General features: G+C 40.4%; 1 protein-coding gene across 1 annotated transcript in view; it reads right to left on the reverse strand.

Annotated features, from left to right (window-relative positions):
- kcnn1a (potassium intermediate/small conductance calcium-activated channel, subfamily N, member 1a) overlaps positions 1–25,227 on the reverse strand; it is a 45,148-nt gene that overhangs the window by 17,555 nt on the left and 2,366 nt on the right. The window contains exons 2-4 of the mRNA XM_062429416.1: positions 9,797–10,270; positions 6,341–6,436; positions 5,600–6,018 (exon numbers count right to left, since the gene is read on the reverse strand). Of these exons, the coding sequence (XP_062285400.1) occupies positions 5,600–6,018; positions 6,341–6,436; positions 9,797–10,186 (905 nt within the window). The 5' untranslated portion in view covers positions 10,187–10,270. The remainder of the gene's footprint in view (positions 1–5,599; positions 6,019–6,340; positions 6,437–9,796; positions 10,271–25,227) is intronic.

Here is a 25,227-nt window from a genome sequence, read left to right on the forward strand (position 1 = left end):
CTTCAAAATTGGTCCCCATGTCATTTTAAAAGGTAATCTGCTTCCAGAAATAATATCCTTAAGGAAATTATATATCATATAACCAGTAGCGTTAGAGTTTACGTTAAGATAAACTCTGGCCATCCAACCTTCAGGGGACACAGACAAGATTTAAAAACATCACCTCTCCACCTCTGCTGCAAACTCAAAACACCTAAGCATTTTCCTTCATGGTCCCAGTCATCCCACCGGATGACATCCCACCCTGAACTACACAAAACATCTAATCTGTTGTACTTCTGCCCACAACACCAAATCTGTCAAGGCTTTAAAGTGGCACTTGCTCATTAGAAACTGTGAGATTACCGATTGCCTCCCTAATCTCTGCCCACGTTCAAACACAAAATGTTCAAGTGCAAATGCTTAAGTCATTCCTACAAAGTGGTGATGATTTAAGTTGTTCTTTGTTTGCTGCTGTGACACACTTGGATACCTTTTAGGAGAGATTCATTCCAAGAGTTTATCAGTTCCTTGGCCCAACATTGATTAAAGCATACATTTACTTTTGTTGCTCAATCTCTGTCAAAAAAACAACAACTAACTAACTTACATACTTAAAGGAATGCACATTACAGAATAGCTGAGTTTGGCAGCCATGATCTGAAACACATTAAAAGTCATACATTTAGACTTACTTTTCAAAATAGCATTTTAGAAAAAAAAAAGTCTACTTGTTTGGGCCTGGGGAAAAGGAAAAGGGTCTTTTATTCCTCTAATTCCCTCATTTCCTGTTTGTTTTTATTTGTCTGTGTTTTTGCCCCGTAATTGCTACACACTAACTCAATGTTTTTTGTGTTAAGTTGTGTTAACAGGTGTGCATCAGCTCGCACACACCTGCCTGCACATTCTGTGACATTTACAGTAATGGCGTGAGTTTACACAGCAGTATGGATAGATATATGGGCAACAGAAATGAACATAAACAGAATTTATTTTGTCTTTAAAAGGTGAAGATTTTAGTGTGTTTTGTTAAATGCTGTCATTCTGAAGAGCTTGCTGATGTAATAGGACAAGTGGGTCAATTCTGCAAAGTTATATGACATATTTATGGAATAGTGTAAATGGGACTAAACAAAGCTCTATTGTAGCTTTAATATGATCAAATAACATATTTGATCTGAGCTAAGAGGGTGTACAAGCTTGAGGAAATGCAGCACTCACATGCAAGCTATTAAAATCACTATCTCTGCAGCTGTTGCTGGAATTGTGAGTATTGCTCGCTTTCTCTCTGTTGTGGCTCAAATCTTACATGATAACAAATCAAGAAGGAGAAAAAGAAGCGCATCAAGTCAGTTTCTGCAGTGAGGAAGTACAGCTATCAGATTTGTTTTTAAAACACCACACAAACCAACAAAAACATTAAAAAATAAAAGTGACTATAGCTGTCGTTTGTCAGTTTCACATGAAGAAACCTTGTACTTACAATAAGCAAAGCTCATCATTGGTTTACATCATGATCCTTTATGCAGAGCATATCTTGGAAAGATTTTCACTTACAGATTCTCTGCTATGTAAATATGCTTTGTGGGCTCCGTATATGACTTTGCCATAGGCTGCAATCAATACTCTGACTGCAGAGCGTGCATAGTTTATAACATGTCATCAGATTAAGTCATCAAACAATAGAGAATGCACCTGTCCTTGAGGTTACAACAATGTGCATAAAATTCATCTGTCTTTGTGGAAGAGACTTTTAACATTAAAGTTAATCTTGTGAGCGATGCTTTCAAAATGCAAGAAACGATATAGACAATTCGCAGTATGAGCTTGAAATTCAGTGTAAGGGTGCACATTTGAATTCAGTGAAAAAAAGCACTGTCAAATTTGCCTGTTCAGTGATGGATCAGTGTGGCCAACTCTTAAAATGTGAAGTTGTAAAATCTGCCTGAATATTTCATGTAAACCTGTGGTTGGTGTGTGAAAGTTCAAGTTGCACTGGTGTGTGTTTCTCTGGTTAGACATTGGGACAGTGTGTTCTTGGCTGGCGCTGTTTGTATCTAGTGGCTAAGCGATGACATAATCTGGATGTCAGACCTTCGGTGTAGGTGTAGCTGACTAGTAATTCAAGCCTAATAATCTGGCGCTGCACTCTGAGGGAAAGTCAGCTAAACTTTCTGAAAGCTTGTCTTCTACGCTGCCTACGGGTCCTCGCTGGAGAAGCGAGGTGAGAAACCGCAGCCTCACATTGCCTCGAAATAGAGCGTTTTGTTTCAGATAACAGAGTTAGAACAGGAGAGGAAGAGAATTAGATAACAGTTAAAGAGGAAAAAGGAGTGAGAAACCAGGGAGGCAGGCAAGGCATGCATGCAAGTGTGTAACTGAGTTCTGGCCAGATTAGGCCTGCTTGTTATGGATAAGGGGAGGCAAAGGGACAGGGAATCAGTAGTGGGGAGAGATGAGGAAAAACGGCAAAGCATGCCACGTTAGATGGGTACACTAGGAGATCTGCAAAGGATCAGTCAGGAGTAAGAGAGAGAGGGAGGGAGCCTTGTGGTAGTGAGGGAGAAGCCAAAAGAGCTTAGTTTAGGAGCTTATTTGAGGTAGGTTAGCTCTGAAGATGGGCTGTATTAAGTAAGAAGGGAGAGGGGGACAGTGGCCAGCATTAAATCCATCTACTGTAACTGTAACATTAGCATTCCTCCCAACTCCACCCTTCCCTCCAACCCCTCCATCTCCATCCCTCTCTGTCTCCATGGTTGTGTCTTTCATCCCCCCATCTAGGCATTTTCCAGGTAGACTCCGTGCTCGTCCAATCTCACACCGTACTGCCCTTTGATTGGCTCAGGAGCGTGGTCACTGTGACAGTGTAACAGTGCCTTTAACAAAAAGATATAAAAACTCAAACACAGCACTTTGGGAAACAAGCGCCTCTTTTTAACACACACCCCCCCCCCCCCCCCTTCTTTTTTTTTTTTTACATTATATGATGGGATTGAGAAGTAAACATGAAAACTGGCATGCTGTTTTAATGTTTACCAGAGAAGGGAATGAAGGGGTGTGAGAGTTTTCGGTTCATGGATGTAAATAAAAACTGGAGACACTGCATTCAGCACTGAACAAATCCCTTCTTCAAAAGTGTCTCTAATTAAGAAACTACTGTGTATCAATGGATAGCATATGCGATATACGATATCACTGCTGTGCTGCACCCCAGACCAAAGTCAAATGCACTAAATAATTTGACGTTAGTCTTCTCCGTGGATACTCAGACTGTCTTTTGGCTACAGGAGACAAACTGGCTTCATTTCTTGAGCAAAATCTTTGGGGTCAAAGAAACAAAAGTCTGTGGAAAACCATTACAACACTGTTCAATTAATTTTGTGACAGGAGACACATAATGGGATGGTAATGTGTGAACACAAAGAACAGAAAGGCTTTTGCTTCTCGACAAATCTTTGGAATAGATGCTAAAAAGACTTTTGTGCAATATGGATCTATAACAATTGCATAAGGAGAGGCAGAAAAAAATGAGAAGACACAAATTGCCCTCTGGCAGACTCGTGAAGGTGACTTGAAGGAGTTGCTCCATTTTAGCACAAATTTCCTCCTCCTCCTCATCCTCCTCCTTCTCCTCTTCCTCCTCCTTCTCCTCCTCCACCTCTTCCTCCAGGCCCTACCAACCTAACACAGAACAGTTAGCGAAGAGACGCTTGCTTCAAAGTGCTGTTCACACCATTGGTCTCTGCTTTGCTCCTAGCCACTAAAAGTCTGTTTTCTTTGCAGAAGGATGGTGCCACCTTCGTGACAACTAGAGGGCCCTTTGCCACATCGAGTTTGGAAAGGTTAATCGGTTAATTGTTTTAGAGGGGCTGCCCTTCTCCCCACTACCAACCCAAACCCCAGCCCCCAAAAAAATAAACCCCACTCAGGGCAGCAGTGGCGCCAGCTCGGTGCAAAATGATAAGTCGTTTTATTTTTCCACGTCTAGAGAACGAGGACTCACATGGTATCCCTATGGAGCAGCATAGTGGGGAAATAGAAAGTACAACAAAACATTATACAAACACACACACACACACCCACACACACACACCTACATGCTTGCACCCATCCACAGTAACACACATAGACACCCATCTGAACACACATGTTATTCCTGAAACTGAAACCAAAAGACTAACGGCATGCACTGCTCATGGAAAGTGTGTCACAGAATGTGTGTGTGTGAGCAAATCAATCTATTGAGACTCTATTAAAGATTCTGCGCTTCTCCTCTAATAATTTAAGTCCATATTTCCTAATTGACCCCAGCATACTGTAGGATTGGGGATGTGCTGAGTCATGTGTCCACTGGCATTTCATATATTTGATGAAATGCTAGAGACCAAGTCATATCATAAATTTAGGTGTTTTGTCAATTTAAACTATTTCATTGTTAAATCTAAGTCTGAAAATAGAAGGAGAATAGGAATAAAAATGTGATAGGGAAACAGGTGTGTTGAGCTGGAATGTAAAAAAAAACCCACTAGTTATATTCAAACTGAACGTGAGCCAACTTAAGGTTGAGTCTATCTCTGATGTCAGTTACACCTCATTGTTCTGCCTCCAGAGGAGCTGTTGTGAAACATCAGCTGATCTTTTCTCTGCTGTTTCCCCCTGTGATGTTTAAACCCACCATCCAACTGTTGGAGGTGCTGAGGGTCCAAGAGGAGGGTCGGGCGTGTGAGGAGAGGTGGTTAGTGACAGGTGTTAACACGGTGGGGGTAGTTAAGAGGAGAGGTAGAGGAAGGGAGGGGTGGTGCTTAGTAAAAGCAGGCAAGGTGAGCTGCAGGAGTTCACTGAGCATCTGTAGTCAGGACATGACTGAAAGACTGATTGCAAAGCCTTCCTCTGAGCTCATGCTTAACTTTTACAGTGCAGCACGTGTACAATATCATATTGGGTCTGACAAGAACTGCCGCTATATATCTTCCATCCTCCACCCACCCTACTCAACTCCCCCTTCCACTCCAACTATGCAAAAATGACTTTAAAACATCAAAGCTGGCATTAACGTCTCATTTCCCTATGCAAATGCAAAATGGGGTGGAAAAAAAGCTTTTCATTTTCTCCCTGCCTCTTTCATTTTCAGTGAGAATCGTTGCTGCCCCCTTGAGACGAAGCCCGATGTGCAGTTTTGGGAAGAAAACGGGTTAGGGGATTCTGGGGGCTGCTCTGCATTACCAAAACAAACCATTCAGCAAACAAACAATTAGACACTCATGAATTATGGACACGCTGTCTAAAATAGCAGTCGTGGAGCGATTGCTGAGCTAATGAAATGTATGTCAGGGTGTTTTAAAACAGGCAGTGGAGTGGTAAGTGTCTGTGCATGTGTGTATGCCGTCCTGTACATATGTGTACAGGATCTTTATGTCATCTATCCTGATAATTCCACAATTTTCAGTGGACCAGTGCAAATGAGCAACAGAAAACAAGGTAACACTGAGAAGCGTGGGACAAAACAGAGCGAGTGAAGGAAGAAAGGTGTCTAGTAATCCACAACGTGTGATTGTGCATCAGCCATTTTGTTTTTCAATTTGACACCAGCAACATCTATTATTCACAACCCTATGTTTACCTCTCACAGACGCGCACAGTCCATGCAGCAATGATCCAGGAGGATATACTGAACACCAGCAGAACAGTTCCTGGACAGATGGTCATGAGGGTCTTCATGACAAAGCGTGTGTTGAAGTTGATCTTGTTGAGGGCGCCAATGCTGCGAGAGGAAGCGTCCGTGAATAGCTTGCTGTGAAGTAACATGACCCTGCCGATCAGGTAGAGTCTCAGGAACATGGGGATGGAGAGGATGATGTCCACGTCGGCATCGGCCACCGACGGCGTGTATGTAAAGGCCAGCCGCGCCGTCCAGGTAAAGACGTACTGGCCCGGGATGGGATGGATGGCACACACCAGCAGCTCCAGCACGATGAAGAAGATCCGCTCATACGTCATGGCTATCCTCCAATCGTCCGCACCATTGTCCACCATAAATAACTGAAGAAAAACAGACATACACAAGTAAGCAAATTAGCAGTTTATTCCCATAAGTCACTTTTTTAGTGTGGTGTCCTCCTTATAATCTTAAACCCCACACAGCCTCAATGTGTCCATCATTACAAAGTCATACTGTGATAAAAGGAATTACTTGAAACAAAACCACAGATTTGATTTAAAATGCTCATCAAGATCTCAAGAGGGTATGATGAATTATGATATATTTATAAAATGATGCATCTAGAAATGTTTTGCCATTAATATTGCAGATATGAAATTGTGTTGAGTATTAAAATGTGTTATTTTTCTGTAGTAAACTCACCTGGATTTCCCGGGCATGGTACATTATTATAAGACCAAGCAATATAACAGTGGAAAGGCTGATAAGGCATTTCAGTGCAAATGAGTATGAAGATTCCTGTGGTGAGAGAAAGAGACATAAAAACATGTTTTAGAAAACAGCCATATTAAATGATTAAACAACCCTTATTTCGTCACATCTAATCTCATATATAGGATTTGATCAATATTATTTGCATTTATTATATTACTATAATAGTGGATGTTTATTTTCTATATTTTTTGTCTATATTCAGCTTCAATAGATAGAAATAATGACATTCTGAGTATCCGAGTTAAAAAGTTAATGCTTAACAACAAGGTGAAATGAGGTTGCTGAGTAAAAGATGAGTAAAAGGTGAATTCGAGTAAAAGCTCAACATATAACTCAATATTTTATATCTGCTACAAATGCTTCTAATTCTGGCTTAGATGCATTAATGTCCTTATATAAACTCGTGTACATAAATACAGTCACACAAAAGTACAGCTACACACGCAGAATAGGAAACACATACTTGCACACACCACTTATTAGCTTAAAAGTCTAGCTGAGACTAGATAATGGGATTTACGTACAAACAGTGCAGTCAGGATGTTACTAAACAATGCAGCTGCAGGTGTAGGTGCAGCCTAATATTATCTATGGACGTTGTTCCCCTCCATCTAAACTACCAATTAATCAAAGCGCTGCAATAACAGGGGACTTTCCATTTAATGGTAGGTGAAGAAATGGCAAGACTAGCATTAGCAGGGGGGCCACCACAGCGAGCGTTACTGGTGATAAATAGACCAGCTGGATGCTAGAGCTGCAGTGTTCTGTGTGTACATGAGGGCCATAGATCTAGGAAATGAGAACCTGTAATACAACCCCCCCCCCCCTTCTATGTTGGTAAAATGCCATTTGATAAATCAATTTAAAAGCTATGGTGTAAAAAATTAGCAGGCTAATGATTGTAGGGCTGTTATTATTAATAATGACACTGACAACAAAATGACAAAAACAACAAGTGGAAATATCGTTCATAATCGTCAGTGTGATGACTGTGAGCGTGAGCTGCTCAATATTACTCTGTCCTTCAGTGGTCTATATTACAAAATGTATTTTTAGCTATCAACTAGATTGCTTTGCCCCTCAGGTCGGCAACATGTTCTCAAGACATTCTAATGTCTGAAATTGTTTTGAGAAGTCCCTGGTGAAATAACATTGAGTAAACCAATTAATCCACCTGCCAGAGGTTCAAGGATTTTTCAATCCCAGTGCTCCCTGCCTTAACGTGTTTCCCTCCTTCAGGGCTTAGAAAATCTTGACTGGGCCTCAAGTGTCTGCTATGTGATGTGACGTGACATGGAAAATGGACCATCTGCAGCACATGCTACTGGTTTGATGTGGGAGTGGTGCTATGCTGCTTAGAGAAGGGGGTTCATTTCCATTTCAGCTGAGGTCAGCTTGATGAATGGACTGAACCTCACTCAGTAACAGTCACAGCTAGCCTATTGACTTTCTTAAAACCCCATAAATCATGCTATGGATTACCACACCAACTTTACTATAGCAAACAGTGACACACACCTACGTGTAATCAAAAACACATTCAAAAATTCAAATAAATTGGACAGACACAACTGGAAAAAATCCCTCCCCTGTTGTTGGTAAAGGAACATAAAAGTGGTTTTGAATGTTTTAGCCCATTGCCTATAAATCACATGTATTTGACATGAATACCAATGGTTTCCAACGTACACCAAAAGCTTTTATATTCCCCAACATTTGAGGTTTCTACCAGAGACAGCTGACATATGACATTTCTGACAGTAAAGATCATGAATTAAAAGCGTTTTGATGGGTGACTCATACAGGTTGGTTAAAGCATCCTTGAAAGCACCATCAAGTTTCAAAAATGGCTTTTTCTCACAGGTGCAATACCATGTAACAATGACTTAACTTTGCTAACATCAGCATGCTAACATGCTCACAATGATAATGCTAGGATGTTGATATTTAGCAGGTGTAAAGTTTACCACGTTCACAGTGTTGGTTTAGCTAAAGACTTAAGCTAAAAATTGAATGTCAAAATAATCACCGTAAAGGCTGCTGTGCAATGAAAACCTGGAGGTTCCCTTTCCTACTGTTGGATTCTACAATATTCATGTCTGAAAAGAGACTGAAACAATTTCTTCTTTGGTGTTTTACAAACGCAAATTTAGCTCTACTGCTAAATTTTCCGCTATGATCACCAACATATCAAAAGCTTGGTTGTTGGGTAGATAAAGCAGTGAACAGTGAGTTTTTAAAGCTATATCTAAAAAGAGCTTCATTCTGGCCCAAAATTATGCTGATGAGAGTGAACAACCAAAACTGTAAAGTTGCAGGCTCTAACACCAAAACAATTAGCTGAAAGATGCTATGGAGCTCTATGGAATTGTGTGTGACCCCTTTCACATTGCACATAATTTGCATCAATTTGTAAAAAGAATATTGATTAAAGCAGCTTTAAATAAACAAACAATTTGTAGTTAATGAGCTCAAACATGCAAATCCATACATTAAATCCTCAGTTCTGCTCAGTTTGTACACATAAAACAATGTTCCCAGAGATTACAGACACCTGTTCTGTGACTATTACACACTGCAGTGTACTGTAATGTCAGCTCCCAAGTAAACAGCCCATTAAATCCTGTGGTTGAAGCTGCTCTGGGAGAAAGATATTCTTTGCAAAATACCCTGACACAGCAGACCTGACTGGCTGGTCGAAAGGGACAATAACAGGTCAAGGGGGGATGACCTGGTCACCACCATGACCCTGAAAATGAAATGCACTGCTGGTGTCTTTGCCCAGGAGTCCCATTTGTTCCAATAGCTTGCTGCATTGTCTCCACTCTGATCTCCTGAAAGTAGAAGATGCAGCTGGATACTTTGAAGCATCTGGATCTTTATTCCCATCTTTTATTTCTATTGACCTTTCCCTTCATCTCTACTTGTCTTTATCTCGCTCTCTTTGTCTAAATCTCTGTATCTCTCTTCATTCCCTTTCCCTTGTTTCCCCTGTAATCCCTCTCCGACTCCCTCTCCTGCTGTGAGTAGATGATTTTATAGATGCTGGCATCAAAGGGAACAACAGACAGCCACAAAGCCACCAGTAGTGGAACCAATTCTTTGGATAAACTCCAATCTGATGCCAATAATGAAAAGGCATATCAAAAGCAGGCCTACAGTCAAGAAATTAATGAATAAAAAATTAATAAAAGGTAAAAATGAGTTTGATTGATGCCAATCGATACTTTATTTGTGTCACCTTTATTAAAGAGATGTCAGTGTCTGTGCTAATAATCACTCCTCATACATCTGACAGCTGCCAACCCCACACAACTCAAACATTAACAATAGCAATGACAACACAATGCTCCCACTCACGCATCACACACATGCACAACCTACCTTAGTGTAAACCCCCCATGACAGTTCCGTCTCTGTCACCATGACAACAATCCCAAACATCCCGAAGATGAGTGCGTAGTCGCTGAGCCGCTTCCGCTTCTCAAACAGTGCCCTCCGGTGGCCAAGCTTGTAGCCAATGTCCCTGTTCTTCTTCTGCGGCGCCCTGCCTCCGCCATGCCCGCTGCCCTCCCTGACCAAACTCTCGTTGGACGCCTTGCTAGGATCTTCGCCGCCGTTGCCCTTGGACACCACCACCTCCAGGCCAGAGCTGTGCAGCGTCTGCAAGGGCTGCGTCTCCGAGTCGAGCTCCGCAAGGTTGCGGCGCGACGAGGACGCCAGACTGCCCACTAGTGGTCGCACCACTCCGCCATTAATCTTGCAGGTGTTCATGGCTATCTGAGGGAGTCGGCCACTGCTCTCGGAGAGGGAGGGCTTGGATCCAGCATGGCTCAGCTTCTTCTGCTCAGTAGTGGCCTGTGAAAAGGAGGGAGAGTCATAAATACAATACTATCACAACGAAAACGGCGCAAACTGACAGTAGCTTGAAGAGACACACACGTTTGGACTATAAATAGAGCGTTGATGTGGGAGTTCTACCTCTGTGGCTCTGGAGAGGGCAGAGAGATGGAAGGATCTTGCAAAACAATTTTGGTTATAAAAGCAGACAGATTTAGTGCTCAGCAGGACATGTGTCCAAACATGCAGCATGAACCCAAAATATCACCCATTTTTATTTGAGAGTCTCAAATACTCTAGGTCTTCTTTCCTGAGCAAGATGTTGTGAGAGCTGCGAGCAGAGAAGCATCTGTTCATTTAGAAAGCCTGTGTAAGAAAGCTTTTGTATAAAATATGACTTCACAGTTAAACTACAACAGTAAACCCCCCCCATGTGTTCTCTCTTTATTTGACAGTATCTTGCAAGCTTTCCTTCAGGAAAGTGGCATCCAAATTGAATGGCTTATAAACAAATAAATAATGAATGGACCTTGATATATAAATAAAACTATATAACCAATAGCGAACCTTACAAAGTGCAGAAAATTGAATCTTTGCGCTGCACAAATTTAGATATGAATGATTAATGCACGGCATGACCCTGTTTCCTGTCAGATAAACACTCTTCCCCTGCAGAGATGCTCAAATCAGGCGTGCTGCAGAGACCAAATGTGAGATCCCATCTATTTTAAGAGGAAAACAAGGAAAAACATTTCTTTTGAAACTCAAAAGAAACTGTATACAGTACTGCTAGTATCTGTTGAGGTAAAGGGCAACTTAGGGACAAGCTGAAGAACACAGGGTGAAACATGCATGTTTTGGCATATAAATATAATGTCCAACCAATCAATTGTATATTCTGTACAGGATTTCTAATCTGAATGAGATAAAAAATATACACTAAACTTTTAACCATAAATCCCCTGTACAAAATGTTCCCAAGTTTTCTGACCTGATATCATGAGACACCACTCTACTTGCACTGAGTCGTCTATCGTTTCTGCTGTTCTTGGCAGATAGGAGCCTGTGAATTTTTTGTCCCGGCTATGCAGACAGAAAATGTTCTATCCACACAATGGCTGTACAGCAGTCACCCCAGAAGCATCTATCTGGCTGTCTATCCCCTGCCCTTCAGAGACTCAGGCAGATTATCATAATGGGTTATGAAAACTTCACATGGAACAGTGCTTTTTCCGAAACAAGTCGGGGGTGTGTGATAGCACCGCTGGCCCTTTTTTATTAGCCTTGACAAAGCATGCCTAATGCCTTTAAATGTGCTGGTGGGAATAAAGAAGGGCGGCCCTAATGGAAATTTACTAACTCTGGTCCTGTGATGCTATCGTCTTGCGCATATTGTGGCTCCATGAGAACAGGACTAAAGGTTAAGGATTAGTGCAGCCCATAGTGTTTCTAATCCCCTTTTCTGTATTAAATTGCTTTTTAATCTGTGCCATTAGGACCCCTCTACACTTTTGAAGACTGCGCAGTGAGTGAACTTTAGGTTTGAATGACAGGAAATACTGTAGAAATAGCTACTGATAGGGCAGTATTGTGGTGGTCAAGCTTAGGAAGGAATAGTTTAGGAATAGCTTGAAATGTGGAAACTTAATATCAGTATCATAAAAATAACTGCATGTTGTAAATATGTGCAGAGACAATAACAACGGACCAAGATAAGTTACAAATAATCAACAATATTGTTATTGAGGCCAATGCATGTGCTAAGCAGCATAAGATAGTTTAGGGATATTGTTGGTGTGAAGTTGATCATCATTTTACTGCAGGTCCTTTTAGTAGGCTATTTTAAGAAGTGTTGGCCCTTAATAGTGCATAAATTAATACCTGCATCAAGATACACAGTGGATCAGGCTGACAGTCTTTTGAATGTGTTGAATTCACAGCATAACTGATCCTGAGAAACTACAAAACCTCTTACTCCTTTCATTTTATGGTTCTGAGAGTCACAACATGTTGGTGTCATTCATTCTCAAAAGAGACTTTCTTGCTTTTGTGTAGGAAGTAAATATCTCTGTAGTCCTGCTCTGAGCTTGGAGTATTTTTAGTCACAGTCAAACTTTCAGAGGGTTTCTGAGATGCTTGATATGTAAATATGAATCCTGGACGATAATATTTGATAAAAAGAAAATTCATGAGACTCACCCGTACAGAAATAGTTGGTTATATTGTTTTGCACTGCTCTAGAACATGCTGCAGTTTTACTGCTCTCTCACTACAACTTTTAAGCATTAGAAAACTACTTTTGACTGCCATAGTGAGGAGTCAAAGTGTGATTAGTCCCCCCTACTACAGTAAGTGAAACATTGTACACGGTTCACTTAGTTGAGTGCATAGTTGTGTCTGAAGCCATGTCTAAAGACTGCATTTAAAGACCAAGTACAAAAGAGTTGACAAAACTGCTGTCTCATTTCAAAAGTTCCTCCAGCCAAGAAGTGCAGCTTTCACTTGACACATTTTTGAATACAAAATCACTAAATTAGATTATTTTTCTGATACACTTAATTATGCAGAGTCATTGTCAGATTTAGGCTTTTCTGTTGCTGTTTCTGTGCTCATGCACTGACTTTGGACAAGAGAAGATTATTTCTTTCCACACATGTCCCTTTTAATTTTAAAACTCTCAAAACCTAACTTTAAACCAAGTCACGTTTTGATGTTATATACACAAGACACCGCCAAGTCAAATAACATGACTAACCCAAAAATGAATGTTCTTATTGGTTTAAGGTGTGGATTCACAGGTCAAAACTCTGAACTTTGAACTCTGAATAAGTGTAACTGTACAATAGATGTACAATAGACAAACACACCACTCCCTACATACTGTAGGCTGTCACTGTCTTTTCTTTGCCCCTCCAATTTTCAAACGGCAGAAAATACTTAATGCTTTCTACCAAACAATAGTTATAGTTTTTTTTTACACACATACATTGATAGTTGTTGACAAGGTTTGGGAGTTTGGAGAAGTGGCAATCATTTCAGTGATAATCTTCAGTGACGGTTTTGTATCCGCTGGTGTTTAATAGTCGTAATAAATATAATATTTAATTTCTCAAACATAATTAATCTAAAAAACCTTAAAACATTTTTATATATTGGGAACAGAAATACTGAAAAATGAGGCACAAAACAGACTTCTAATTAGGTTTCGGATGACCAATTACATGACGATTGATCAGAGTAATATGGCTGTGTTGTGACAAGTCATGGGAAAAAACAGGAGCCTGAGGTGTAAATGGAGAACGTCCCAGGAAGTGTTGCTCCAGTAACATAAATGAACAGGATTGATGTTGGACACCAAGAGTGCAGGGCTGCTGTTACATCCTCAGCTTTAGTTACCCGTTTCTGGATCATTCGTCAATGTACCACGTCAGGAGGACTGACCCAAATATGGGCAATCTTCAGTTTGTGTGAGCACTGACATTCTGCGTTTCTACACATAAGGGAAAGATTCTGCACTGGTGGAAAATATGCCAGACAGATTAAATGAAAGAGAGCATAAAAGAGACACAAGTTGCGAGATGTATACATGACTTTTCCTCCATAAAACTAAAGAGTCCTTCACAGACTTTGCAGCAGGAGTCCTCACATCACATTCCAAAACCTCAAAGCACTCAATCAATTCCACTTAGCCAGCCACCCGAGCCTCCATCACTTTTCGCATTTCCCCTGCAACCCGACTAAACAGCACAGCGGAAGGGCACGGCAGGCCGACGTTGCCCTGGTCGTCCCCTGATGCACCCGCAGAGGAGACAGAGGGAGGCTGCCTGTCCAGCCGACCAATGGCTCAATTTCATTCTGAATGGCACGCAGCATCCAGGCTCTATGAAATGGAGCCTCATAATCAAATTGAAAAGCCTCAGTGCAGAACAGTTTAAATGAAGGCATCTCTCTCTCTCTCTCTCTCTCTCTCTCTCTCTCTCTCTCTCTCTCTCTCTCTCTCTCTCTCTCTCTCTCACACCCTCTCCTGCCAGCCAGCTCAAATCTAATAGAAAATCCTCATTCTTTAGTGTTGTATGGGGCTACTGTGCTGCAGTTTGAATGCTTATATACCCTAAAAATGGAATTGTGTGTTTGTGAGTTTGAGCATGTGGGTGCCAGTCTGTTTAATTATGGGTTTGTGTGTGTGTGTGTATGTGGGTGGGTGGGTGGATGTGCGCATATGCGTGCTAGTTTAACAAACTGAGCCTCCGCTAGGCGTTGGATTAGGTCGGATATTGACGCAGACAGTGTGCAGCAACAAAATTTGTTTGAGAAGGTGTGTGTGTGTGTGTGTGTGTGTGTGTGTGTGTGTGTGTGTGTGTGTGTGTGTGTGTGTGTGTGTGTGTGTGTGTGTGTGTGTGTGTGTGTGTGTGTGTGTGTGTGTGTGTGTGTGTGTGTGTGTGTGTGTGTGTGTGTGAACGACGGACAGATGCTGACAAGGTTGACATGAAAGGAGGATTGCAAAAGAAGAAGAAGGGAGGAGGAGGAGGAACTGAACAAAATAAGGCAGATATCTAGAAATGGAGGAAACATAAAAGATAGAGAGGGTGAAAGAGATAAATGAAAAAGAGGGAAGACAGCTCTCTGTGGGTGTCTTTGCCAGGCCCTGGAGTGATTGAGTGCTGCAGGCTACACTCTCCAGTTTGTCCCTGCACACTAGACGCTGTCACATTTCTCTGACAGGCCAGCAGGCATCAGGGCTCCTCCGTCCATCCCTGACCAGCATGTGGATCATTACTCAGCGCTGGTAAAGACAGAGGAAAACCAGAGTCTGTAGCCACACATTCATAAAGGAAAATCCTCCATCACAGCTCCCTGAGTGCTGTGGTGAGTGAAACAAATATATATCTCATGAAGGATTTTGTCAGAACATAAGAAACTTCAAAAATGTATAGCATGATATAATACCTCTATATGTCTAAGGAACAATGCCATTAATTAAAATTAGTCACCTATATTACTGTTGAGGTAAAAATACTATTTATGGGTGAGCCTCTGTGTGCCGACCCTCATCGCCCTATAGTCGGGCCTTCATATCTCTGTAGGGTTGTCTGCTGTTAAATAAAGGCTGCTCCTGCCCTTCTGTGGGATAAGTTCCAGCCATTAAAAGTGTTTCACCAAAACATGACAGTCCAAGGAATTGAGCAGTAAGCTGATGTTCAAAGAGCTTTCACAGAATATTCTAATGCTGACTTCACATGTCTGTGTGTGTGGACGAATGCTTGATGTGCACTGAAGTAAGTAGCTCAGATTTGTGTGTGTGTGTGTGGGACACAACTGTGAAGATGTGTGTTGAAGCACATGACATGCATATTGCCAAGAATGCACAGGTCTTGTTTTTCCACTCTCTACTCATGTCTGACTGTGCATGTTGACTCAAGTGTGTAGAACAAAAATACAGCAACTGTATTCTGATTTAATGCTGATACTGTGACATGAGACTTGATATTGTGAATGATTTGGGTTATCATAACTACCATTCATACATGAGCTGTGCTGATTGGACAATCACAACAGCAGTAGTAAGGCTGCTTGCTGATGTCTGAAGTCACTCAATTGAGATGCAAGAGGGTTGGCTACATGAGTTTGCATAAAATATTTGAAGAAATGACATGTTAGTTCAAACTTTTGTTTTTGTTGTTGTTATTGTTGTTTGACTGTCCAACAATATAGAAGCTTAAGTGTGAATGTTGCCTTTGCCTGGTCATAAAAGCAGCATCACAGTTATTTTCTGGACTTGTCTGGCTGTTCTAACTGGGTTAAACAGTCAGTGAAGGCTGTTACTTGTTTGGCCATCATACATTTGTTTTTAGAGATGATATCCCCCATAAGTTTCATACCTCAAATACATAACATTATCAATAGTCACCTGTAGTATTACACTTTGAATGGACTTCTTTCAGACTGAGTTGTTTGTTTTACTGCTTAATTGCCTAAAAAAAATAGGTTAAAATAAGTACTGGTAGCAAGATTACATTTTCTATTCACAGGAAATGTTTATATGTAACACGTTTTTATTGTCTCTGCCAGCACAAGACATATATTTCTACATCATTCATGTACACATATTTATTTTTTTCCATCTACCATATCTGCATATGGCGAATGAAGTGTGTGTGGCAAAAAGGCAAATCAAAGCACTTGGCTAAGCTTAATAAAAATATTACAGTGTTAGTTCAATCTTGAAACTGTCAAAGCTAGACAGAATTGAATTAATTTTTCATTATTTTGCCAAAACCACTATCTTCCCCTAAGCTCACTCATGTGTTTTAATCTCCCAAATGTAAAAAACCCATGGGACACAGGAGGTGAACCTCGGTTTCATGTGTCAGCGTCCTGTGCTTTGAACTGATGATTCTTGGTATTGGCATGAACAAGGATTGTTTTGAATTGGCCGTTGAGTGCTTGAGGTTTTGTGGGTAAAACCAGATGAATGGCCCACAAACCTGCCTGCACCACCACCTCGCGCACTAAAGAAAGCTTAAATGCTCACCCTCATTCAGCGAGGACAATTAGTCCCTTGTGGTAGGGGGTCTGCTAAAGTTTCTTTTACTATCAGTGGCCTTGATGGGATCCCTGGGGAGGAGGGAGACCCAATACGGCTGCTCAGTTTATTCCATCCTACAATAAAAATCTACACACTATAAACTGTGACAACACTTTAAAAAAAACAAAAACAAGTTCAGCACTGCAATTGCCTGAGGGATGCTATAACCTCTACTGAAGCAAAGAATTAGACTTAAAATATGGGACAATAGCATTAAGTCACAACAGACAAAAACACATAAGATTCTTATACTGTTCAATTCAATGTTAGCATCATTTTAAGATCGCATTCACTCCAGCTATGAATCATCTGAAACACGATGTGGCCATAATTAGTTTGTTTTTTAGTGAGTTTACAAAGTGATAAAAATATACATGAATAAAACAGGAAAACAAGCCAAACAGAAGAAAGACAAAACTATTACTACTGAACTGAACACAAAAAGGACTGAAAACATCGCCTTTCATAACATCTAAATAATGCACGATGGATAGCAGCATTGTGGCTATATAAAACAGCTAGATGTGCAGTATCAAAGGAAAATAAATTTACAGTAATTTCTAAGTCTCAGTTTCAAATGATCGTCCGCCTCTAGCAAAGCTCAGCCTCCTTTACTCTTACTCATTTTCTTGCTCTCTTGTTCTTCAATTAGAGATTAAGAGAAAAAAAGTAGCCAAAAACAAGTCAAAACCTCAGTGGAGAAAAACGGACACGGGTACACGCCTGTGGGAATTAGTTATTGTTAGGACTAATAACACACTGTGTTCAACAGAGACACAATGCTATTATAATTAGGACCCAACAAGGTTATTCCACGTGTACTCGTGTGAGTGTGTGTCTTAAAAACTAGGTCCTGGGGAGATGGGGGTTTGAACTGATTAGGAGGGGGGGGGATTTACTTTCCCTGTGGGACACCCGCTGCCTCATTAGGAACAATTTCAATTTCCGGCAAATTAAGGGGGAGGGCCTATAGAAACTTGATTTGTAGATTGGGGCCATAAAGGCTGGACTATGCTTGGTGAACATGATAAGCAAATTGAACCTTGAAGTTGCTACGTGTGGCAAAATAATATGGACCAATCCAAGGTGATGAATGAAAGAAAAAAGTGTGTCATAAATCAATAGTGAGGCGCAGAAGCGATCAGTGACACGTTTTTCTCACTGTAATCATTCCTTCTGTTTATACTGACATAGAAGATCTTCAACTGCGTTTACAATGAAAGTGACGGAGGACAAAATTCACAGTCCTCGTTTTGAGTAGAAATGTATTTAAAAGTTTATCTGAAGATAATGTGAGGCTTTAACTGTCTAAGTTAGTAAAATTCAGTATCTTTGAAAGTTACAGACGAAATTCCCTATTTTTGTTACTCTCTGTCCACTGCAGCTGTGAAATAAACTGTTTATTGAGACACAAAGACGGAATTCTTTATTAAAAAGAAAAAAAACGAAGCAGGAATTATTACAGAGAGCAAACCTTTTTCAATGTTCATATGGGCACCTTATTATTGTTTTAAGATATACTTGAAAAATTGTGAACCTATCCTTTAAATCTTTTAACATAATCATCGGATTATTGATGTGCTTGCTAATGAAGTAATATTAGAATATAATCCTGCAGATATTAAATGGGAGAAGTGAAGACATTATCAGCACTCAATACTGCAGAATATTTAAGAAACTTGCAAATGTAACGTTGTTTAAACAAAACAAAAACATATGACCTGGAAAATGTCCTAAGCTCAGTGAGTTTGTTTGTACTCATTAGTGGTAAAAACCACTCATCAATAACAGTGGACGAGGCCACGTGGTTTGTGACATAACTCATTTGCATGTGCATGAGAGGTTTAGATATTTAGAGAAAAAATAAATTGCTTTTTTAATCTATAAAGTAGGCTAATAAAAGGATTAGATCAATTTAAATGGATGAAAAAATCTTTTGAAATGAGTTCTTCTAACAGAGGAAGGTTTTTACTCTGATTGAGCTATTCTGACTATTATTAATTCAATAATTACACTTTTCAATTCATTAGTTATGAGAAATACAGCGAGGAGACAAGCAAAAACTGAAAACTTTGCTTTACTGCAGTTTTGCTATTTCATAAAATGTTACCTTTAATTTCAATAAAGTTTTGTCCAGTAAGAAAATGTGAATTACCAATAACCTCTAAAGAACAAAAGGCTGTTGTGATAACTTTTTTCAGGGGGGAGTGAAAGACAAAAAAAACACAGACAAGGTCCTTGAAAATATTACACTGCACATTACTTGTCACTACAATTTAAAAAGAGCCTGTTCCAGGCTGTCTGGATGAGTATTATCTTTCCTCCGATGTGCTGTGTTGATGTCAATGTTGGAATGTCTCCATAAAACCTGCTCCTGGACGTTTGACATTGAGCATGGAAATAGGACTAACGGAGCATTTCAACGTTGCACTAATGAGTTCTCTAAAGCGTCCTCTTTATTTTAGCTAATCAACAGTATTGCCCCATTCGCCTCTATAGACTCCCATTGTCGCTGATTGCTTGATTGATGCCAGATTTGTGCTGATAACCCCCTCGTGAAGAGGCAGGCTCAGTCCTTGACACATTCCCGCACAGACTGAGAAGTATGAGAGGAGGTTAAGACCAGAAATCGTACTCGCTGTCACACAACACTGTATAAATATTCATTCTCAGTCACACAAACGTGTTACTGTCATACATTACATGCATATCTTTACACTTGTTTTGTACACACACGTTGTACATGGGGAACAACTTGGGGTTCAGTGTCTTGCTTAAGGACACTTCCACATGTGGACAGGAGGAGCAGGTGGTCAAACCAATAAAAAGAGATTAAGGGTGGACATAAGGGCACACTTATACTATAACAGTATGCCCTCTATTGTAGTGTATATGAACACATTTTTCACTGCCAACTGAATATACCTCACTGCCTGTTTTTAAATCGTTTCAAAAACACATTTTTATTCTTTGGCTTTTAACTCAGTATGAGAGTTGTCTTTCCTGTCTGTTTCACCAGTTTGTATTCTTGCTATGTTGCTTTTATCATGATTATTGTACAGCACTTTGGTCAATGGCTGTTGTTTTAAATGTGCTTTATAAATAAATTTGATTTGATTTGATTTGATTACATGCAAAATGTTCATAATAAATATTGTTTTTCTCCTGACACCTTTCATTTTCATCTTCACTTCAGAGCTTGACAGTCAACATACAGACAGGAAGCATAGCGAGAGAGACGTGCAACAAAAGTCCTCGTCGTACTTGAATCAGGATTTGGCAGTTGCATGGTATGTGTCACAACCATTACACCACCTAAACCTCCTTTTTAACACTTTGGGTTGTGATAGCAGAATGTCACAGTACTTCCTACATTGAAACAAAATGTTGACAGCAAACATAAATCTCAATTACAAATTAACTGCAAATGAGGGTAATTTGAAAAGAAAGGGTTAATGGGGAAAAAGAACAATGTTTTTAAGAGAGAGAGAGACATGTCCAAGAGAAAAAAGAATAATAGAATAGTAATGCGAGTAAATTAGTATACGTGTGTGTGTGTGTGAGTGTGAGAGAGAATGAGACGCTAATAGTTTACAGTATGAAACCGCGGGAGTGTCTGTGTATGAGGAAATGGTGCGAGACTATAATTATGTGTGTGAGTATGAATATTTTTATTCTGTGGGTGAGAAATGATCATGGTGTATGCAAAAGACAAGGACAAGGACAAAAAACTGAGTGATGAAAGTGTGTGAGAAACAATGTCAAATAATAGTGTTTGAGAAAGTGACTTCAGCCACTTCAGCGTTAAATGTTACGTGTACACCCTCTATTGTCTTAGTGTAGTATAATTATGCTCTCACATTATGGGAGAGTACAACATATGGATATAGTTGTGTGTTCGTGATAATAATGTGGTCAGTATTTTGTGATGTAGGAGTTTACTGTAACATTATGAAAACAAGTATGATTTATGACTTAAATGGCCTCTCATATATAGTACTTCTATATATGACCTATAATACATGTGGTCAGGGAAACAAGACACAAACACACACACACACTCGCAAACACACTAAACTGCAAAACTCTTGAAATACAGCTTTGTCTATGTGGACCCAGAAGACTAAACCATCTTCATTAGGTGACTGTTCCCCTGGCGGCTATTTGACATCCCAACAGGACCACAGTGGCCATATGTTCCTCACAGAGATTATCATCCTTAAGTGCACCATAACCCACACTACAATCCCACAGTCTTTAACTCCCATCAACCTGCCTTCACTGTCCTGAGACCCAACAACAATATCAATGTATAAATGCCACCGCCTGACAACTTCTATTTTCATTGTGAGGTGATTGTAAGTCATTTGAAAACGAGCCCTCGGTAAATTCAGGCTGAGGCACTTTCTTTCTTTCCCTGAGGCAAGAACATCAATAGCGGAGAGAGAAGCCAGGACAACCTATAGCACAGGACAGATCGATAGCGCTACAAACTCAGTAAAGATTGACTGGAGAGTTGCCTGGAAACGTCCTGCTTGAGATTTATGATGGGAGGAGGACACGAGCCAATGGGAGACGCTAGAGGACAAGAGAAGGGAGAGAAACGGAGAGTGATGGAGAATCAGTTGAAGTATCTCTCTTTTTTTTCTTTTTGCATTCAGGGTCAAGTGAATCCTCAGCAATGTGTTACAGAGAATATATCAATCATAAATGCCAATGAATGGACACGTACTGTATGGGTTTTTCCAATTTAACGTGGAAAATAAACAGCAATAAAAACAGCTAGTTTAATCTCAAACTGTGATAATCTGAAAACCATTCACTTTTATTTCTCTGTATTCACATTATCTTCCATTTTGGTTTCTGAGATGAGACCTTCCAGCTGAGAAAAGGGGAGGGGGAAAAAAACGATATCTACTGAAGCAGACAGTATGTGTTTGACATTCCAATGGGGAAATTACTGAAACAGTGACAAGATGAAATGAGAAGATATCAGGTTTCATTGCTCCTCCACTCTAACAGAGAGCCCTTACCATGTGTCACCCGGCTCCAGCATGCTCTGACTGGTGCAGCGGTCTTCCATAGAGTCGAGCTAATTGAATATTCTTATCTGGCTCTGAACCCCCTTTTTCTCTGGTGAAGTGAAACAGAGGCCAGTTGGAAAAACAGCACATTTGTATTCACCAACAGACTGCTTCCAGACCAAATGCAATACACACCTCGTACTTTACTGCAAGTAATCTTTTAGGTACCAATAATAAGCAGACCCCACACTTTACTGTACTACAGTTAACCGCGGACTTCCATTGAGAAGCTGTCTTTCATGCTACTCTATTATGTCTCACATGATAAAAGTTTTGTGCTAACAGCCTCAAGCTACAGTTTCCCTGTGTGATTTTTTTTTTTTTTTGGTTATGAAATTAAGTGCTGCAGTTCTCTAATGCCCCCTGGGGCCTTTAGTGTAAAATTGATTCTATTTAAAAAAAGCTTTTTTTCAATATGACAGAGAAGAAGAGGTGGCTGGGGAACAGAAAAGAGTGATGGAAAAAATGGACCCTCACATAAAGAGAAGGGAGGGGATGGGAGGCCTCTTTGTTCGTGAAAGGGTTAAAGAGAAAATGGCAGTGACAAAAGGGGAAGTGTGCAGACCGCTGGCCTATTAAGGGGTTAACAGTTGGAGGGAGGCCGATAATGGAGGCTGGAGCAGCTGTATAGGAACTACAGCACGCAGAGAGCCAAACATCATAGAAACCACTAACATAAACCACAGAAAATCAGAGGGAGATGGAGTGAGAGAGGAAAAGAAGCGCTCATTTATCTCCTTTATATCAGTCATTCTCCAGATAAGATATTTGAAAAAAAAAACATTCACATAGTTAACAACACTGTTAACATGTTTTATCCATGGACACTACACATGTACTGTACATTCATCCTTTTCAACACAACTGCAGATGCATAATTAAGCATCGAGGCCAGATGCTGTAACTGAAACTGGAAATCGTTCTTGGAGAAGACTACAATACAGTGATACAAGATTCCTGAAGAAAAAGGTCTTCCACATGACTGGAGGCTGCAATAGAGATCATGTGACCTTTACCATCTTAAGACAAGACTGTGGCATCCACATGATAATGATATACTAAAGCTATCCTCCCACTCGTTCACTAACTGGCTCCTTCTCCTCTCCTCTTTCCCTTGTGCATAAACACAGGTACACACAAACACGCAAATATGCACAATGCATGCAACAAATACATGAAAAATGCCACATTAACAACATGTTTCTCTGCAAAGAGGCAGCTTAGATCAACTGTTAGTCAACTTCAGCAGGCCTTCAACTGATCACACAGTTGCTGTGTTATCCTTGATAGCTGTTGTATTTCTGCAGTTGGGTGATTTGAGGTAACTAAGGAGGGAGGGAGGGAGGGAGGGGGCTAACAAAGCTGAAGGAAAGCATCTTCATTCAACTTGTCTTCTGTTTCAATTTGTAAAGCTTGTGTGTTGGAAAAGAGCCACTATGGCTGGCGATAGAGAATCACACACACATATGCACACAGTAGCACTTTGCATATGTTAGACACACATTTACACACATACACACAAATCTCCTGATTAGAGTCTGGGCAAGAGTCTTTTCTTATTCCCATAGAAACATTTTTGTTTGTATAAAGGTAACAAATAGACCCCACGTTTTCTACAAACAGCTAAAGGCAGAGTGATCTGACTAGATGCGGATCAGCTAAGCCTTTTTGTTCTACCCTGAATATTTAACAGTGGCCAGAGGAGGCTTTGATTGAGTTTTACAGGGGAACGGTTATGTATCATGTGCTGTAAATTTAGTAGCGCAGCAGCTCAGGGGATCAGCAGTCAAACTCTGACCTGAGGGCAAAAAGACCTGATGAGAAGGGGCACAGGCAGAGAAGGGAGCTCATCATGAATATACGGCAGAACACACATGCATGTACCCACATGCACAACTAGTGCCATACAAAGCAAACATTTTCTATATGGGATTTCACAATGGCAGGGGAAGCTTTCTAAAACATTTTCAAGGGCAGGCAGCAAGCAACGCTTTAGCCAATTGTGTGAGAGAAGTATGATGAAATCACACATCTCTCACATCTCGTTGCTGCACTCTGCACTACTACCAAACACTGTGTTTAACAAACATTTGAAAACAGCCAGCAGGCAATATTGATATGACTCAGTGAGCTTGCACGTCGACAGTATTAGAAGATATATAGAAAGACACATGCACACTCACACCCGCACTTTCACACGCAGTCACCCACACATATGAAGCCATCATTGCACATCTGAATCTCTCCAGGTCCCAGCATTGTAATGAATGACAAATATCTGCTTACAGCTGCATTACTCATACTCTCATACTCTTTTGTGTTGTGATCATGCCCTAACGCGGGAACAGCCTCAGATCAATAACCTAATTAGCCATAAAGAATATGTATTGCGGTGATACATTATATGTCTGGCATCTTTTGGCTAGCATCTCACAGGAATTACCATATAAATGAACTACGGCCATTTATTAAGCAAAGAGCCCTGGTGGGAACTTGGCATGCTACGGATTTTTTTAAAAATTGTAAGGTGTGAAAAGGCAGTTTAGATCAACTGTTAGTCAACTTCAGGTGTAAAGAGGCAGTTTAGGATTATCAAAGTAAAGTTTGCAACAACAGTGTTTAGTTATTTCATTGGCAATTTTTTTAACTTGATTTTTTTGTTGTTGCTGTAGTTACCATAGGTAAACTACGGATTTATATTTGTGCCCCATTTCTGAGTGATTTTGAGCACTGAATATTTTTTGCAAGTGAATAAACCATGCCAAACAAGTTAGCTAGATTACGCAGTTATACACAGATTACATTACTTTTAATCAGTGCCCTCACCTTCTGCATTTCTTATAGACATAAACCCCATTTAGTTCATTTTTGCCTATGTTCATTAAATGAAAAAAAACCCTATTTTGTTAAATACTAAGCTTGTTATCAATACTTAGTGAGATGATGGATGCTAAAATTATAAACTGCTCTGTGATCTACAGCAGCAGAGTGAGGTAACTGTCTTCCCTCCTGCTCTCTGCTGTAAACACACAGAGCTGTTAACAAGCAGCTGCTCTCATGTCTCCCCAGTTCTCAGTGCATGTTTTCAGCAGAAACTCTCCTGCTCGCAGCCTGCTCAGGTGGCAGGTAATGTGAGCTGCATCCTCACCATCATATGTGCTCCTGCTCCTGCTCTGGCTCTCGACCTGACACTTGCTGTGCACTGAGCTATTAAAGGAGCTACTTGTATAACACATTTTAGTTAAGAAAACATCTTAAATACAGCTGCATAATCTGTTCTGTCCCTTGATGTAAGTAAGAATTGT

The sequence above is a fragment of the Scomber scombrus genome, chromosome 11 (genome assembly GCF_963691925.1).
Source record: "Scomber scombrus chromosome 11, fScoSco1.1, whole genome shotgun sequence".
Classification (NCBI taxonomy): domain Eukaryota; kingdom Metazoa; phylum Chordata; class Actinopteri; order Scombriformes; family Scombridae; genus Scomber; species Scomber scombrus.